Here is an 18999-nt window from a genome sequence, read left to right as displayed (position 1 = left end):
ACCATATTTTAACGGTCATTGTATTATGGGTCCCTATTGTATTGATGTATTTACTGGTATAGGCCCTATTATTAGAATTTCTTACAATGTATTTAATTTTTGACGTTAATTGAGTGCTATTGTGTTTTATTGTATTTGTTATTTGTACCTATTCACAACGACAGCGTTGCATTTGATTACAAAAAACCATCCAGCCTATCAAACGTGATCACGTTATCCATTTTGGACAGCTGCCCTTGTTGTACACTGCACATTAAGACTAGGTTCCCATCCCTAGATCGATCTAACAGTATAGGCCCATCTCCACGGGGTCCCACGCTTAAGTTGCTTCAGCCCAAGCGGCTTAGACGTCCGGGACCCCCACCAAAGCTGCTAAAGCTGCTATAGTTAATTACCCGCCCATCAGTTGCAACAGGCATGACAGACACCTAAGCCGCCCAAGTTAATTGTAATTAAGCGAGAATCCCTTCGGAGACAGTTCGATCCAAAGTTAGTACGATAGGGTCTGGGAATGGTCTGTAATACATCAATGCACTACTGAGTAAAACAAGAAAAAGTGTAAGTTCTTGGTCATGGGTCCCGTGACTAATTGAACCGAACAAGAAACTCAAGACGCAAGTGACATTAGTAAAGGTATATCAAATCTTGATGAAGTCTGGTAAAATTATATACTGTATATCACACTTATTTGCTTCATTGATATGCTTTCAGTATAAATTATAGGCCAACGGTTCTTTCAACCACTAGTACGCTAAAAAACACAATACCACATTGTTCACTTGGTGTTAACAAATGATTTAACTATTAAAATGTTTACAATAATTTATAAATGAATAATAAGAGAATTAGTTGTTATGGAAATGTTAATATTTATTAATATGATATAACGTCCACACATTTTCGGTGTAGGCTACATATACATGTAGGCCTATGTATTTCGTACATTACCACTAACAGTTAAACATGGTGAAATAGTATTTTGGGTCGTTGCCTTGGATTGCAGAGTAAACATATTTGACTGTTAGATGAAATACCAAATAATTTCCATTTCTGTTGATAGGCCTATGACTGAAACATACTTTAAAAAGTCCCATTTCCTACTAAAATACCTTTGTAAAGTAGGTATCAGTAAAGTTGACAGTCTGATCTGTTTTGATAACAGTAAAGGTTTTCATGAAAACTTGTGTAAGATAACATGAAATTTATTTCTGAACATGGAATTATACGCACAGGTTTAACCGCTTCTATCACTCTATGCTGTATACTCTAATTTGGAAATAAGATCGAAATAACATAATATTAATGCCAGCATTTGAAAAAGAGTTCATAACATTATTAATACAATACGATTCACTAACAAGTTATGGCTTCAGTGTACTCAATAATTTAGAATTACAATAACAATATTAAAAATAAATGTTAAAAAGGGAACCTTAATTTCAGGTTGTGACTCCCCCTCCCCACCTCCGCTAACCACAATGGGTAATCACAGAGTTACGTAACCATTTTATTCTATCCCACAGCTGACCTGACATCGCCATCACCCAAAAGTATAAAATACATTTCTTTTTAAATGGCAGTGAAATTACGTAAGATTTAGTGTTTTATTGCAGAAAATTCCAACAGTTTAACTCTAAGTTCATTTCCTTGTTGTTCAATATTAATAATCTAGCATATTAAATGTCATTTCAGCAAAAATATAAGCAAAATATATCAATTGGCACATCTTATAAAAATGGCGTTATTCAAGTAAATTGGTGAGAACAAAAGCATACTATTATTACCTTTAAAAATTAGAATTAGTGATTAGGATCACTATGTAGAAAAATGATAAAGGAAAGAATGTAGTTTATGTACAATTATAATAATATATTCAATGACAATAAAAGAAATAAATGACATAAAAGAATTTCAGAGTAAATAAAGATAAGAAAAATATTACAGTTGCAGTGTATGACTTCGCTTTATCAATTGTAAAATTGTGAAACATGTATAAAAGATGGTGACCCGCTATACAGTATATAAATACTCTGTGCCATGGCCTGAAATCACATACACGACAATATTCAATTCCATGTAGTCATGGTGTATATTGGTAAAATATTTCGAGTGGCCAGGATTTGGAAGCTAAAGAAAGGCCTTTATGTCACGTAAGAAGTGCTTTTCCGTGATTCCCTCAACAATGGCGTATTGATGTCTGGGTTGTCGCCAGCTTTGAAGCTAGTTTCCACTTCAGAGACAGGTAGCTTTCGTACCTGCTTTTTCCTGACACGTACTTCTACATTGTGTTCGGTCCTTCGCCGAGCCCGTTCTTGGCCCTCCTGTGCGATTCGACGGTCGATGAAATCCTCCTCTTGGGGATTGAACGCCCAGTTTGTGTGATAGGGCTGCCCGAACTTGTACGGGGCACGCGCAATCATGTGCATCCACGCAGCAAACCGATGTACAATCATTGCCAGGAACTGAATAATCAGAACGAAGCCGAAAACGAACAGAAAGGCTAAGCCTGAAATATACCATGGAATAATATAGTTTTATCCGACTGGAACCTGAATTAAAAAGCTGCTTAGTTTCAGATCAAGAAGAATTAACATCAACGACAGACAACAGGATTGCCCGCAACTAACTTTATATGTATCATTAACTGTGTCTTATACCCCCTTTACACTGGACGGCGTCCTTTCTGCGACCATGAAATTTGGCATCGCTGTGGTCTTAATAAGGAGGCACGAGCATTGATTTGGTATCAGAATGAATGCTCAATGATCGGCCAGTTGTCGGCACGTTAGTATTATAATTCTTTAACTCTGAAATGGGGCCGAACTGCTGGACGCAGAAGGGACGCCGTCCAGTGTAAAGGGGGCTTTACTAGATGTTTAATTGAAATTAGCCGCTGTCTAATACCCTACTTTTAAATCTTACCTAAAGGATTTGATCCGAGTAAAAACAAAACCTTTTGATTGGTCAGCAGCATGATGAAGATCAGCCACAAACTATTGACTACAGCAAATATCATGAGGTACCCGTTCCTCAGATCAACGAGTTTGGCTAAAAAAAAGAATTTCAATTTAAGTCTGATACTTTTATCCGCTATTAAAATGTTTTTATTGTGAATGTCTGGAAAATTTTAATGTGGGGCCATTAGGATAATATATATATATATATATATATATATATATATATATATATATTAAGAAGACATGCCGTTCCGCGCTGAATTTTCTATGCATTTTGGATAGGACTATTTTATGCATGTACAGAGTTCAGCACTATACTATTAAATACCGAAATGGCGGTGTTAGGTGTGTCATCGTGTATGTGGTGTCCACGCCGAGCGTGGTGGTGTCTTCTCCCTGTTCGCACAACAGATGTGTTTCCAGCGCCGTTACCCATGTGTAGGTATCTCGACGATAATATATTACCGACTTTACCTTTTAATTCATCCTCTGTCCCAAAAATCTTGGACTCGGGTAAGAGACACCTTTTCCTGAGACTGCACCAAAAATCGTGTTCCGCTTTGTTGATAGCGCGCATGTCAAATAAGTTGATGTTATCAAACTGCAAGCGAGCATCTTGAATACGCAACTCCTCTAATGAAATAAAAAAAAAAGCAACACTCATATACAGTAATAGTGATATTCAAAAAATAGTTCCAAGCGCCACAAGCTGGGTATATGTGTCTGGGGGTTACAAAATGACGACAATTAAAATATGACAAGCAGCATTTCTTTGTCAGACGGACAATGGTGTTTTCTGACAAAGGAAAAATTCAATTGATTAGTTACTTAGTGATAGCTTTATATTATATTATATTATATTATATTATATTATATTATATTATATTATATCAAGCAATGATATTTATAATCTACATGAACCTTATATTTGGGTGAGGAGATTCTACACGAAGTTTTTGATATCCTTACCTTCAGTCGGCCACCTTAGTTTTTTGATAGCTTTAAGGAGGAATTTCAAGTGACCTGAAATATGGAACAGTAAACTGTCATCACACAAATGCGGGCGATTTGTTGCTTTGTTATTCTTCTATCCATCCAGGCGAAAGTTTGACAGGTTATAAATGTTCGTTAAGCCCCAAATAAAGTATTCAGCTGTCAGTCATGCGTAGCAAAAGGTCACCTCTGTTTGCATTGTCCACCCTGAGCTTCAGAGATAACTTGAAACGATGAAGATAGGCTATAGTGAAGAGGTTAGTGTCAAGTTATCTCTGAAGCTCAGGGTGGCATTGTCGCATGTCAGTAGATAACATTTGGGCGCGTATCTGCTCAGGATCAGTGTGTTAAATGCTATACCGGTGTGTGACAGGAATGGTAGTCCACTAGTAAGCGTAGTCCGTGTCCCCCCTTTTTTTTTGTACAGGTGACATCTGTCACATATACGTACTAACCCAATTTTCCAACTAACCCTTATATGTGCTAATCATATGGGACCCAGGACTTCCACTCCTAGGACTACCATTCCTGCCACACCGCCAGATCTATTATGCCCCTATTTCACACAGACCACGAATGGCCATGAATTGACAAATTTCACGATTCGTGGTTGAATCGTAATCAGTTCGTGAAGTTCTTAACAGATTCGTATATATTCGTAGTCAGTTCTTGCACTTCTTGATCAATCGGGAATTCGTGGCAAAAATTTTGAGCTGTTCATAGTTTTGGCCACGAACTCCCGATTCCAAAAAATCGTAGTGAATTTCTGGACAACATTCGTGCGATTCCAGCCGAATCCCACGAATATTCGTAACACTATCGCACCTGTATCGTAACTGAATCGTAGAGCGTGTCGAATTAGACCAGAAAATTGGCAAAATCTCACGATTCCAGCCGAATCCCACGAATATTCGTAACCAATCGTACCTGTATCGTAAGTGAATCGTGAGCGTGTCGAATAAGACCAGAAAATTGGCAAAATCTCACGAATCCTAAAATTTGTCAATTCCTGGCGATTCGTGGGATTCGTGGTCTGTGTGAAATAGGGGCCTAAGGCACCAAACTCACGGGAACACCCGGGCGGGTTCCTTACCTCTTATGAATATTGAAGGTTTGCGGTGTCATTCAGGATTTTCCAATAAACATTTTTGGGTTTTTAATGCGATTCTGTTATATTATTTGTTCATAACAACGCAGTCACTTATTTCAACATACCTGGCTTCTGCACATGCAGGTCCTTTTTAATTTCTTCCTGTGACATTCCCTTTAAGATTTCAAAATCTTTGCGGTGTATAATTCTGTTTCTTTTGAAGTATTTGTGATACTGGGTCAGTCCGAGAGTAGTCAACCAGTCTAACGAGTCTTTCTGTAAAGATGTAAGACCATAATATATGTAGAGGTGCTCACTAAGTACGCCGATTTAGTATAGACAACGTACTGTACAAAATACCCTTGTTGATTTAACGCAGTCTTATACAAGCATTCTATTGAAACTAAGTTAATGTTTATAAGACTTTATACTGAAAAACTCAACTGTGTTCTCAAGTTCTAAACACTTATTTAATTACCGGTATGGAAGCTTCTATTTCATAATCTGGCAGCTGCCTAATTTGCTCCAGAATTGCCTTGCGATGAGCCTTCACCGTGACGCCACACGCCTCCAACTCTTTCTCTGTCATACCAGCAATAAAATTGGTATTCTCAAAGCCTTGTTCAATAAACTTCTCGCTGTACTTTCTCTGCAAAAAATTATTATAAATACTGAATCGCTTTATTTAAATACTTTTAAAGACAGAAATGATTCTTTTAAATGCAAATTGTGGTGTTATGACTTAGGTAGTGTCTCGAGTTTAAAACCGTTTGAAACCGAAGAAAAAATATTTAAATAAGCAATGGTGCCCAAATAGCTTCTTCTTTATCTGGGTAAATGTAGGGCCTCATGAATAAACATTTTGTCAACATTGGAGGATTTTCACTCACTAATTCCTTATCTAGCCACTTTTCTACCGGTATGGCTTCATCGTCGTCCTGTGTCGTACCATGGCGCGATTCACCAGGGTGACGAAAACTGCCCTCTACATCTGCAATAATAATTCAATTAGATTTGTTTAAATACGTTATAAATAGGGTTTGAGTTTTTTTTAATTGTATTTTTCATGAAAAGGGAAAGTTACACATGTTGCTTTTTTTAATTTTAAAAAATGCCAGGGCCCTGCCCATTACCCCAATGTACAAATTAAATGCAACCTGTTCCTACACAAGTAAATTAAGTAATAGATATAGACCCCTATCACTTTTTGTAATTGAAGTTAACACACTTACTTGGGCGTCATTTTATTTACCGGGATATTTGTTTGTTATTTTAACTTCCTAATTTCACCTTTAAAGCTTTCACAAATACATCATTTTTTGTAACCAAAGCCTTATGAAATGTTCACGGATCAATTCTTATATCGTGTGATATTGCTTTACTTCTGAGACTCTGTCTGTATAACTCCTCTTCCTCCGTTCTTCCTTGCCCTCCATTTCCCTAGAAATGTAAATAAAATGATTGCATAAAGAAGCTACACTTATGGATGTAAATAAATGGCAAAACTTGTTCTATTTCAATGCAAAACCTTTGTCTTAACAGATCCAAAATAATATCCTCATTGATATCAATCATGTTTCAGGTCATTCAGGAAAAATTAATGAAAATGTATCGCATCCAGATGAGTGTTGATGGGGGGGGGGGGGACTTTGAATATTTTCCTTTTTGAAATACTTTTACTTTACATTTTCATCCATTTATGAACTACATTCTTATGCGTATACAACCAGTAGTGTCACCTGCTCCGTATACGACGTATACATATATGTGGATGACCTCGTTTCGTCAATGGATGCCAAACTAGAAAACGCTTCTTGTGACATTTGCTGCTGCAAGTTAGCAGTCGTCTGAACTTCCGCGTCCACCATATCTTTTCTTGTAACACTGTCCCGTTGTGGATAGAAACAACTGAAAGAAAGAAAATGTTAACCATTATTTTTTGTCTAATTTCAGCTTGTTGTGATGGCGCCTAAGTGTGCTGTTTTACATACCTTTTGTTCTCATATCTGCTTTCCTTCGTTTGATGATGCATAAAGTGTTTCTTAGTCAATAATAAAAGCTACGATATTCAACCATATCGGTCCATTTTAAATCCTGTTCAATCAATATATGCACGATATTAATCTCTATTGCCGATGTGAATCGATGTCACTGTTCTGATGGACAGTTTGTAAAATATATATCTATATTTATATGACATACCAACATAGGAAACCCTTATAGATCTGTATTGCCCTGTCCTTCCACGTCTTGTGGCTCCTTATAACCTTGGTGCTCTCCTTTTTTTCCTCTCGAGTACCTTAAATCAAGGAATCGCTTATAAAATTAATGCCTTGTCAAGTTTTTACAGGCTATAATAACATTTCGATTTTGATTTCAATTAAAACTGATATTGTGACATACAAAGGAGAAAATAATGTGCTTTTACTTTTTTCATTTATTATAGCATCTGTCTATTGAAAAATACATATTCATCTATTTATTTATTTTGTTTTATAATATGTGCGTATCATGGGTAAATTCAGAAGAGAGTCGAATTAAAAAATCGCCCACCCTGGATAATTCAGTGGATTTGTAGATCTGAACTGGCAAAGGACTTATCATAAAGAGAAACAAAAGCTATAAATTAAGTTTCCTCCTACCCCATGACCTGTCTGTAATATTACAAATACTGTAGATCATCAGAAGGAGATACCCGGATGGTAGACACAGAAGATACCATACGCCATGCAGCAGAGCATAGGACTCGGTGAGGTGCATTAATCCTGCCACTAGGAAGATCCCGACTATACCTACAGTTATTAAGAAAATTAATGCACATACATTGTGAAAGGAGTGATGACGGAGAGTGTAAATTACAGATCGTGACCTCCTGCAGAGTGGATACTGAGTGATATATCACTATGATGTACAATGTATGGTTATCGTTTGAGATTTTGACACTACAACACTCAATAAATGTGTGTGTATGACAGTGTATAATTTGGAAATTGTGTTGCATGACATTCTGCAGAATTAATACTTTGTAACATTGACGTGTGATGAATAAGATGCGATGCGTTTAGCGTGACATTGTTTAGAGTAAATGGGTCAATGCCCGATGATCATCTGTATAACCTACCCATGAAGTACAATGATGTTGTAGACAAAGGCAACCCACCATGCTCCAGTTCTGGTAAGGGTTCATCACAATGTTCTGAAATAATGAAATACCCACACGTAAAAATATCAGGAACGTTTCAACTTAAATTCCAAATATTAATCCTGCAGTAAATAATATCGTAATTCTGTCTCTTAGACTTATTAGTCTTGTTCTAATACATTTCCAAAGCTTACAAAAAGTACTGTACTTTCAATTAAATTTTGGTTAAGAAGACGTTACTGTTGCCTTTCTTGTATATTATGCAACATTTTCTATCTATCTATCTATCTATCTATCTATCTATCTATCCGTAAAGCCTCTAGCCGTTTAGCTTGCTGGAACCCTGAGAATGGTACGTATAGAAAACTGCATTATACCGGTATAAGATTTTAAGGAAAACACCATACACTTACTGTAGTCAGAGGTATTGCCAGTCAAGTTGAAAGAGCGTCCAATGTCCTCTCCTATCTGCACTGCTGTCCCCACGGTGACTGCGGCCATTACCAGTGCAAACACAAATGTCATCACTTTGGCAACCTGTAGAATACAATAAAACTATCTCACCTTGGCAACCTGTAGAATACAATAAAACTATCTCACCTTGGCAACCAGAACACAATAGATAGATAGATAGATAGATAGATAGATAGATAGATAATTTTTCCGACATCATGAGCCCGAAATGAAAATAAAAAACACTAAAAATAGGCGAGGCCTAGTCAATATCCGACAAATATTATTATATTCCGTTCAACTTAATATGTAACATAGAGTAATGAATATGACAGAGCGCAGGACTTTTTGTTGATACTGACCATTAGTTGTGTATCTTGTGAAGTGGTAAGGCAGATTGCGGCGTAACCCACAGTGATAATCAACAGTAGGATTGTCATTGCAGTTGCTGAGACACATAAAGAGTAGTTCAGCCCGCCTAAAATATAAATGTATCAATGTCACAAATTATGTAGGCCTGTTTTGTATCTACATATTATCCAGTGAATACATCATTGTGTTTACAATGGATTGGGATTCAGTAAATGTTACAGTGAAGAACCAGAAGTTGGCATGCAAAAACATGATACATATTTCTTTTTCGTCACCTGTCGCCCATAATGTAGATTTTATGTCTTCCTTTCCCGACTTCTTTATTTAACCATTCAAATATACAATGACAAACGTTTTACCTGCTATGATCATTATAACTGTCCCTGGTCCTAGCAGAGTTGAAACGATCAGAAAAGCCTGGTAGAGAGCAAAGAACATGCGGATGTGATTGTTGAACTTGCTGATATAAACCCACTCCTTCATAATGAGGAACTGATTGGCCAGAGTTGAGGGAATCCAGCGTCTTCTCTGCTTGAAAAACTCGTCAAACTCTTCAGGACAGAAGGTTTCATCGTGAGCAGCGGCAGAGTATTCTAGACGCCAGCCAGCTTGCACCTAGGGAAAGGTTTCTGGGTGAACAATCGCTCTGTCTGAGTAAAAGCATACACACTGGCCAACAAAGGGAGTTTGGACTTTCGTCAAGTAAGACATTTTACGGTTTAAAGTACTGATAAAACTGGCCGGAGGGATTTAATCTGGACACCCCTTAGTAAAGGGTAGTTTGACTGATCGTTTTTAACACCTGGCTGCAGACTTGATACAAGCTATTCTTATATATCAAGTAACAAACCAGCTATTTTCTACATTAGCCATTTGTCATTCAGTTTTGTCACATGCCTTCGTATGATACAAACAGACCCTAAAAACATTTTATGAGGTGCCAACAACCGCATGCTTCTCATTTCTCCAGTTCTCAACCAGAAGGCGTCATTTTAAAAACGGTATTCTACTAAAGGCGCGCTTTACATTTATCACTTACCATGAGAGTACACAACCACCTGTCTTCTCCCATGTCCTTGGTCAAGAACTCTTCGGCCTTGGTCACTTTAGAGGCGTAGAGAGGTAAGACGTCTCGCAGTGCAGCCACCCTGTATACACTGAAGCAGCCTGGGCAGCACAGCACTGACCCAAGGACGTCATTGGCGGCCTGGAAATGATAATAGAAACGGAGATGTCCAAGAGACACGATTTTGTCTTTTGACCGTATTTTGTAAAGAGATGTGTACCTTTACGTCATGTTTTTTTACGTAGCCTTCATTTAAGCAATTAAAACATTTCATCGTACCCAAGTGAAGGTGTCTTTATAAAGTTTTGGTTTTTCTTTTCACCTATTCCATTTGAAATAGCTGGATTTTCCTTCAGCGTAGGCTACATGTAGTATAGGGTACATGTAGTATAGGCTACATGTATGACATATGTACATGTATGCCTGTATTGCACATACACTAAATTACGCCTTCAGCAATTGCCTTTCCTACGGCTTGTATAGTAACACATCATTTTGACGGAAAAAAATACCAAAGCAACAGCATTAAAGTATATACACACATACTAACATATGGTAAAACATTTCTAAAGACTACAGACACGACTTTTAATTTCAGTGAAATTGTGCAAGACATAAATAACCTGCTACTTTTTTCGTCTGCTGCAGCAAATATTCATAACAGTTGCCTTTTTTGTTTGAAAGCCATAACTAAAACCCAAAGTACAGTATAACCTGGTCAATTCCAATATTGTATTTATATTAAATTGGACATTTAATAATACTTACTTTCTGAAACCAGTGCCCTATGGCGTAGTCAAATATTTGGTACCATACAACGGGTCCAGAGCCCATGGGGTGAGTGCGCGCGCACACAGCACCCACTGTGTTGTCGCGTATCATATTGTCCATAAGGGATTCCACAGACTCCGGAGAAAACTTAACATCAGCATCGGTGGTAAGAATGAACGTGTCTTGGTCAGTGGCTAGAAAAAATTGCACTATGGGTTTAACTGTATTTACCATTGATATTCATTTATGTTAAACATGAATGGATTAAATTTTAAGGCCGATAGGCTGCCCTATAAAAAATTGACTGCTGTCGACTTATTCTGATTTCTGCCTGTTCAACATAAACATATCCATTAACTTAACAGTGAACGTGCTGCTAGGTGTGCCTTGTAAACAACTGTGTATATACATGTATATGTCATTGTGATGGATATGCAGTTGTGACGAAATGCGCCAACGTGAGTTTTTGCCACCGTGCTGGGTGCTACTATATAGGAAATGTGAAAATGCACAGTTGCAGCTGATGCCATCTTTCGGTGAATACGCAGATGTAAAACGATACCTACCATCTGAATGAGCTTTCATTAGGAAATCCAACACATAGGACATGTACATCACTTGACTCCAGCGTTTCTTATTCTTAACCTAATTTAATAGAGATGGATGAGACACTGTGTATTATTAATTTAAATAAATTTACAACAGGCGCGTAAATGGTAACACAAACAAGGTGCTTGATTTCTAAGTGAATATTTTGATTCATCCAGTTATTTAGATTTAATTTTTCTCATTACTACGGCGTTTGATTGTTATTTATTTATGGACAACTATTTGTCACATATTGCCTATCAAATATTTCATTGTTTCAGATCTTTTTAAAACATCAATACTATATAGACTGTTACTGTGTTCACCTTGAAATTATCCTTCAAATGGATAGTGAGGGTCATTCCACGCAATCCAGGTGGCGCTGGTAGCTGCCAAGACAAACTCATTCCATAAGGCGTAGAAACACGGGTGGCGTCAATAGTCTTCACATCTGTAGAAGAGGAAAGGTGCAAGTGTTATTGTGTTAATATGTTATTATGTGCGACGTAACAGCTTGCTCTTCTACAAAATTAGCAACGGTTCATAAAAATACTTTAAAAATTATGCAACCGAAAAGAACAAATAATATAATCGGTGTAATCATACTTTTGAAAAGGGGGGGGGGGGGGATAGCAGGTATTTTTTTGTAAATAGGGGGCCTTTTTACCTTTTTACTTGATCCTACTGTAGACATTACATAGAACTTAGATTAAATGTTTAACTTTTGGAACTTTTCCAGCCAAAAGGGTGGTTCTTTAGAATCCTTTGAACCCCCCGTCTCATTTCCCCTACTTAAAAGGACAAAGCATTAAAAGGGCAAAATGACCTCTCTGTTAATCTATATGGTCGGTAAACTATACACGGGTTTTCTATTTACCACATAAAAATCAGTGAAAGTAAAATCTTAGATATAAAAATATGGTAAAAATACTAAAATTCAGATTGCCGCTAATTTATTAGCAGTACTTACTGAGCGTTTCTTCCACTAAAGACACCAATATGAGTAGAAAGTCTGATGCTTTCTTGTCACGAACAGCGCCATCAAAGAAAATATGTGCTGAAAAGTGTTTATCTAGACCGGCCTGGGCTCTGTTGATGCCTCCCAGAGACTGCAGAAGCTGCTGCATCTCAGTGGCACTCTGTAAATATAGGCTTTAATAAATCACTTAACTGTTGATAAAATAGCAGCAGTTTTGCATAAGAAATAACTGCACATTCAGGGTCGGATCCAGAATTTTTTGAAGGGGAGGGGGGGGGAGGTCTGGGATTGACAGGCCTCGGATTGCGAGGCCGATCCTCACCCCCTTGCCGTCAGGTTCGGGGCACGCTCGAGGGCCCCGAAAAAATTGGTGTTTTGGAGGGAAAATGGCGCCATTTGGCACGGTTTAGAATAATGTTTTAGCTAGATGTTTTTTTTGGTGCGTTTTGTTATCAGAAATCAAAGGGGAGAGGGGGGGGTCAGGCCCCCCCTGACACCCCCCTAAATCCGACAGTGACATTCATAATAATATAATATAATATAATATAATATAATATAATATAATATAATATAATATAATGTTTCAAGTGAATTTTTATGTCGTTGGCTTTTAAGTCTTTTTAAAATTAGGTATAATAAATGATGGCAAAATTATTCTTTAAACAGTGTCATATATGTCTAAATTTTTTTCCAGGTGGCATCTCGTGTAGACCTTTTGTCGGATGCACGGATTAGAATCCAAAATATGGCATATAATATCGTACCTCTCTATACATGGTAGTGCAAATATACACCCTGGTTCTCTTCCCTCTTTCTATTGGCTCCTCAAACCGATGCATGATTTGCTTAGTCTTACGAGACAGTGACAGCCATTGGTCCAAAAGATAACCATTATAGCCGGGTTGCCAGAATAACTGAAAACATTGAAGTACTTACTTCACATTGGGTGTTACACCAAGGGAAAAAAAGGAAGAAAGAGTAAATAAATAAATAAATAAATAAATAAATTACAAAACTTGTCACAGTTTTAAGTATGGTAGAAATAAACAATCCGTTAGGTTAGTCTGAATGTCCAGGTCTTACTGTTTGGCAGTTTTTAAGAAGAAGGAATAAGATATGTCATGTGCTGTGTTTGATACGTTTGTACTTACAAATGACTCTTTCTCCATAACAACTGTCTGTTTTTTGAAGAGGAAGACGCCTACTGTGAAGAACTGTCCAAAAAAGAAAGCTGCACCAGCAATTATTAAAAGAATTGGGTATTCTATGGTCTTTTCTGGATGAAAAAGACCATCAATAAATGGCAAAAATAAAGTCCCGATGGCGGCAGGTGTGCTTAATATTAAAGGTAAAACGAAAACAATCTGCATACACATCATACAAGTAAACAGAGAAAACAAATAGCCTGCTAAGCTCGTACATACGTTGATGATAAAAGCATAGAGAAGTCCATCCGACCAATACTCAAAAAATGACTCGAAATTCTCGAAATCATAGCCAATGTCAAACGCTTTAGCAAAGGCGATTGCCGCAAATGGAGTTAAAACAAGCTTCCATAGACTAGTTAATATATTATTCTTCCACCTGGCACTTTTGTAAGGGTCAAGATCAATTAGATCATCTAACGGCAACGTGCGTAGCCAACTAATATACGAACTGTCGTCTGCCCTTTGACTGGCAGCCCCTACGTTATGCATATTATTACTACTGCTATTGGGCCCTCCATTTCGAGACGATGAATACCCACTAGTGTCTGTTTGCTGGTCTGTCGCACCGCTCATCGTTCCGTAAACCCCTACTCTTGTGTGAGTGGCGCTGTACGTGTTTCCAAGAGCCTTCCTGAAGCTCTCTGCGCCTCCTTTGTTGTAAAGTTGAATTTTCTGCATAGCTGGAGACCATGCGACAGATAACAAAAATACTGGCAAGAGAATCTCCCAAGTCATATTCGTATCTCGTTCCGTCACAGCACAATATACAGACATCACAAGACCTGCCACCGTACACAACATGCCCAGTGCAAAAGCCACTCTGTGTGAGACCCTCCCTTGTTGTTGCCGGCAGCTGCTGAAAAAACCAACCACGCTGGGCGCCAGGTATACGCTGTTCAACAGTAATATTGCCACTACTGGATTGACTTGTCGTAGGACAGCCAGTGTAAGTATCAGGATGCCACAAACTTCGAAACTGCTTGCCAATAATCCCTGTGAATGAAAAAGGTTTTCATCTTTCCAACAGTAGGTTAATGTGATACATGATTGTTAAAGTATATATTATATAAAGACAAGCCAATTGTCACATAACACATTGCAAAGGTACATTTTTAAAAAAATACGGCCATTTTCATGGGGGACGAGGTTGAAGGCACATTGACAAGTGGACATAAAAGAAAGCTCCTTAATAAGAAAAAGTGTTAAAAAGCCAGGTACTGGGTGGCACTGGTAAGAGTTAAGGCTTAACCATTGTGTCAAAAACATAGTGATTGTCACACATCATCGCATTTATCATTTTTACAATATGATAAATATCAAGTATCACATACAATGTTTCGTCAGGAAAAAAAATCTGTCGTCACACCTAACGCACTTTCACATCGCATCAAAATAAACCCGTTTTCACACTTAGTTCCAATCAAATATCTTCGCAAAACTGCAAAAGTCATCACAATTAACATATTTCACATTTTAATTATCACATTCCATATGCTGTCATACCTAACACACTCTCAGTTCCCTTCCCATGCTAAACTTACCAAGAATAGGGCTGTCCAGGACGGCCATGGCATATCACTCCGGAATGAGCCGACCCACAAGGAAACAATCAAAGTGACCAGATATGGGCACATAGTTGTTATAATTACCATCTCAAATGCAGCAGAGTTCTTTTCAACGTCATTTTGGGGTTCGGTTTTATTTAGTCCTTGCGCTATGTAAAGCGCAGACAATTTACTACCCACTAATGCCGCTAGGAGTAAACAGAACATCAGCAGTGTGGCCAGCCATTTGAAAACTGTTACACCTTTTGATGGTTTTTTAGTTGATTTTTTCTGCTCATTTATTTCGGCTCCTACTTTCCACTCTTTTGCCACAGTGAGTGAGGTGCCATATAAATCGTCCATCGAATCATCAAAACCTCGCTGCCGATAGCCGATGTCCGGCTGGTCATGCCCAGCCCCAGGACCACCAGGATCGACATCATTTGTTGCCATGGTCGAAGTAAGAGTCTGCTTGTACAGTTGGCGCCTCTTCACTTTTATTTGCCACACCTAATTGATTTGGAAAATCCCAAAGGTTCTTTTTCCGACTAAATGATTACCTGAGGAAGAACAGTAGTATTTATTATGGTCTTGTGATGCGGATTCTAACGCGTGCTACCACTTATGATAACGCTCTATCTGAAAAGCTTTAAGTTTATCTACTATTGTCACGTAAGTTAACCGACTCAAGGGTTATTATTAACCTTGGGCATTACATGTATGTGTCTCTTTCAAAAAAAGTAAAATTGTCGCCTCGCCAAAGTAGCATTTTATTAATTTGTTAAGACTATGTTTACAATTAACGATATATTTGTGTGTGTGTGTGTGTGTGTGTGTGTGTGTGTGTATAGCAGCTACTCTCTACAAGAGACCCTTCTGGTGGTTAAGAAGTTGTTATAGACAAGAAGACCTGGAAGACTGAAATGAAAATACCAGAATATGCTAGTAGGGACAAAGTTTATTTCTTTGTCTGTCTTGAATAAAATAATAATGTATGGAAAGCAAATCTGATTTTGAACATATACATGCATTACATGTTCATTTCGCTTTCTGAAGATGAGTGTTCATCTCTTCACCTTAATTACTGTATAAACGCTATTTTCTCATTTACTTTGATCACAACAAACTTTTGACGAAGTCAAATGACCTCATACAAATGCAATTTATTGAAGTGGAAAAGCATAATAATCAGGCGCATGATAACATTTGATGATTAATGCACGGTACCAAGAAGCACACTTCGAATTAGATCTGATAAGACTTAAAATAGAATTGGAAAACACGCAGTTTTAAACTAGACGGGTCGGCGGTCTCTCTCTGTCAGACTAACTGTCTGTTTGCTACCGTTGCTAGTTGGCTATTTGTCTGTCTGTCCGCCTGTCTTTTTTTATCCACTTTCTCTCTTCCTCTCTCTCTCTATTCTCCTCTCAGCTTGACCGTCAGTCTCTTTAATGGTGTCTCTCTGTCTCTTCTTCTCTCTCTGCCTACCCGTCAGTCTCTCTTATGGTCTCTTTCTCTTTCTCTTCTCCCCCCCCCCTCTCTCTCTCTTTCTCTGGCTGTCTGTCAGTCTCTCTTATGGCCTCTCTATTTTTTCTTCTTCTTTCCCCCCTCTCTCTCTCTCTCTCTCTCTCTGGCTGCCCGCTAGTCTCTCTTATTGTCTCTTTCTTTCTCTTCTTTTTCTTCTTCTTCTTCTTCTTCTCTCTCTCTCTCTCTGGCTGTCCGTCAGTCTCTCTTATGCTCTCTCTATCTGATGCTGTCCACCTGACTGTCTGACTGCCCCCCCCCTCCCCCCCCCCCCTCACTCTTATTTCCAGCACAAAGCCTTTACTCTAGGACTCCTGTTATCGATGTCTCGTGACCGCTCTAAATCTAAAGGGCTGGAATAACCGGTTTTTTATCAACACTTACATCCTGGTTTGTTTCTCTGCTAAGATCCTTCTTCAATACACTGACTCCGCAATAATCTATGATTGCTACCTCACGCAAATGTTACAAAAAGAAAACTTGCTGATAATATTTCAATCAAGCGATTACCTGTAGTCGACAGCCTAGCCTGGGTTCCTATACGTTAAATCAATCTATTAAAATGTTACTTTGCTTCTTTTACCATCGGATTCTGCTGCAGCCAATACTTACGACACTAACTATCAGGTTAAACCTCGCAAACTTTGGAAGAAGTTTATAGAAGTACTGTGAGCTTTTGGACACGCCTAAATAATGCTTACAAAGTCTTCAATGTAGTCGTTATGTAAGTCCAGTCTTTTTCACCACCTACCCCCCTTCCCTCTTGTAACATCATGCAAATATATTGATTAAGTTAACTGACCACTCGACAGACTGACCAGGTCCGGTGCCATTCTGGGAGCATAAGTAGTGACAGGGAAAACCACCCCTTGTAGGAAGGTCCGCGTCACTTCTCAGGGTCCAGCCGTATCGGCAAAATAGTTATCCTAGGAATATTCTACACAAGGTAAATAACAAGTCAGTCTCAACCTACCATTATTACTGCGGCATTGTTTACTATTTACCTCAGGCTTCTCTTAGCGTTGTGTGTGCAGCTAACCCCTGAAACTGATTTTAGTGTTTCTCCAACGTAGCCCGTCAAGCAACTGTAAAAGTTCTCTTTTGCCCTACCCAACGGTATTCCAACGTTTCTTTTATTATAAGAAATCAGCTGACGCGATCATGTGCCTAGCTTCATGTGCCTCAACGTCCTCCCACACAGCAGGCTCTTAAAGATCAATATGTAAAACGTTCAACAACTAACGTTGGGACACTACAATAGATGTCCCAGTTTTTCTGCGACGTAAGCACGGCCTATTGAATATGCTCGGTCACAGGCCTTCAATACGCCATCGCTGTGCACCTTTCAGACTTTTAGGTAAGACGTGAACCCCCCCTATATTATTATACGTAAGCGGGTCATAGCCAATTGGTAGTGACAGCATTTCCCGAAAATCTGCCTTTCTTAATGGATTTAAGATCGCTTTATGACGAAGAGAAAAATCTATCTCTCCCAGGGTTAAATAGGAGGCACATAACCAACATGTGAATGTACGCAAGGTGAGAGGGAGGGGGGGGGGGGGGGGGGAGAGGAAGACACAAAATGATGCAGAAAATCGGCGTCACTGTTACCAAGTAGAAAAACGGATATAGAATAAACGTCAGCGCGCAAGGATGCATGAATGAAATAAATATATACAAAAGGAAAATTGAATAAATGAGAAAAATAAACGGTTTAAAAAAATTAGTCATAATTAAAATTTAAAAAAGGCAAAATTGTACATGCCATTATCCACTGAAAGCCAGAAAGAATTGTGTTATACCGCTGTTCAAAAGACATTCACACTCACACATGGAGCACATAATCGCTCAAAATCTGCAACAGAAATAAATGCAAACTTAAGCGATAAAAGGGGGGGGGGGGCAAGGTACAGTTGAATAAGATGACGGAAAACGTGAGGAATATCTAAGGGATAAAAAAAGGGAAGCTAAATAAGAGGGATGCTACTTATCCCCCCTTCAACACACACCTGCTGGCCAATATTGTCTAACCATTGAAAAAGGTCTTATAAATATAAGATATCATTACGTAAGCAGAGTTAGTTGAGTTTTGCCCAATTGTTGCATTATCACAATATGAAGTCCAACGCTCTGATTAAGCACAGAGTAAAGAGTAAAGTGCGTGTACTAGTACATCTCTTGAACTAACTGAACTATGATGAATAACAAGGTATATTTCAGAAATGTGTGTGTACGTGTACCAGCGTGCGTGCGTGCGAGAGAGAGAGAGAAAGAGAGAAAGAGAGATATGACATTGGTGAAAAACGTCTCTC

At 38.4% G+C, this 18999-nt stretch overlaps 1 protein-coding gene across 3 annotated transcripts; it reads right to left on the bottom strand.

The window, feature by feature from the left end:
• Window positions 1-849: 849 nt before the first annotated feature.
• On the bottom strand, window positions 850-18013 carry LOC106177697 (uncharacterized). Of its 3 annotated transcripts, none has more exons than XM_087005221.1 (24): window positions 17661-18013; window positions 15161-15723; window positions 13563-14612; window positions 13176-13325; window positions 12403-12571; window positions 11759-11883; window positions 11411-11489; window positions 10842-11038; window positions 10047-10214; window positions 9367-9622; window positions 8998-9113; window positions 8596-8719; window positions 8162-8236; window positions 7683-7832; window positions 7243-7339; window positions 6768-6948; window positions 6423-6480; window positions 5931-6031; window positions 5519-5689; window positions 5166-5316; window positions 3927-3980; window positions 3432-3590; window positions 2923-3048; window positions 850-2506 (listed from the first exon to the last, which is right to left on the bottom strand). In XM_087005221.1, exons 2-24 carry the CDS (start codon window positions 15614-15616, stop codon window positions 2142-2144), a joined length of 4578 nt encoding a protein of 1525 aa, XP_086861347.1. In that variant the 5' UTR covers window positions 15617-15723; window positions 17661-18013; the 3' UTR covers window positions 850-2141. The 3 variants fall into 3 exon arrangements, with proteins under 3 accessions (XP_086861347.1, XP_086861348.1, XP_086861350.1); XM_087005222.1 differs by having other exon boundaries at window positions 17692-18013; XM_087005224.1 differs by having other exon boundaries at window positions 6780-6948; window positions 17661-18011.
• Window positions 18014-18999: the final 986 nt, after the last annotated feature.

This window comes from Lingula anatina, chromosome 2 (assembly GCF_051362555.1).
Source record: "Lingula anatina isolate TDL-2025a chromosome 2, LinAna3.0, whole genome shotgun sequence".
Classification (NCBI taxonomy): domain Eukaryota; kingdom Metazoa; phylum Brachiopoda; class Lingulata; order Lingulida; family Lingulidae; genus Lingula; species Lingula anatina.
Note: the sequence above shows the minus strand (reverse complement) of the source record. Positions and strands in the feature narration are given on the sequence as shown.

Coding starts and splice junctions, on each gene's coding strand:
- LOC106177697 (XM_087005221.1), bottom strand. CDS start 15,616: ATGGCAACAAATGATGTCGATCCTGGTGGTCCTGGGGCTGGGCATGAC. Junction 12,572..13,175: donor GCACTACCATGTATAGAGAG/GTACGATATTAT, acceptor CTATATTTACAG/AGTGCCACTGAGATGCAGCA. Junction 3,591..3,926: donor ACTAAGGTGGCCGACTGAAG/GTAAGGATATCA, acceptor TTATTTCATTAG/AGGAGTTGCGTATTCAAGAT.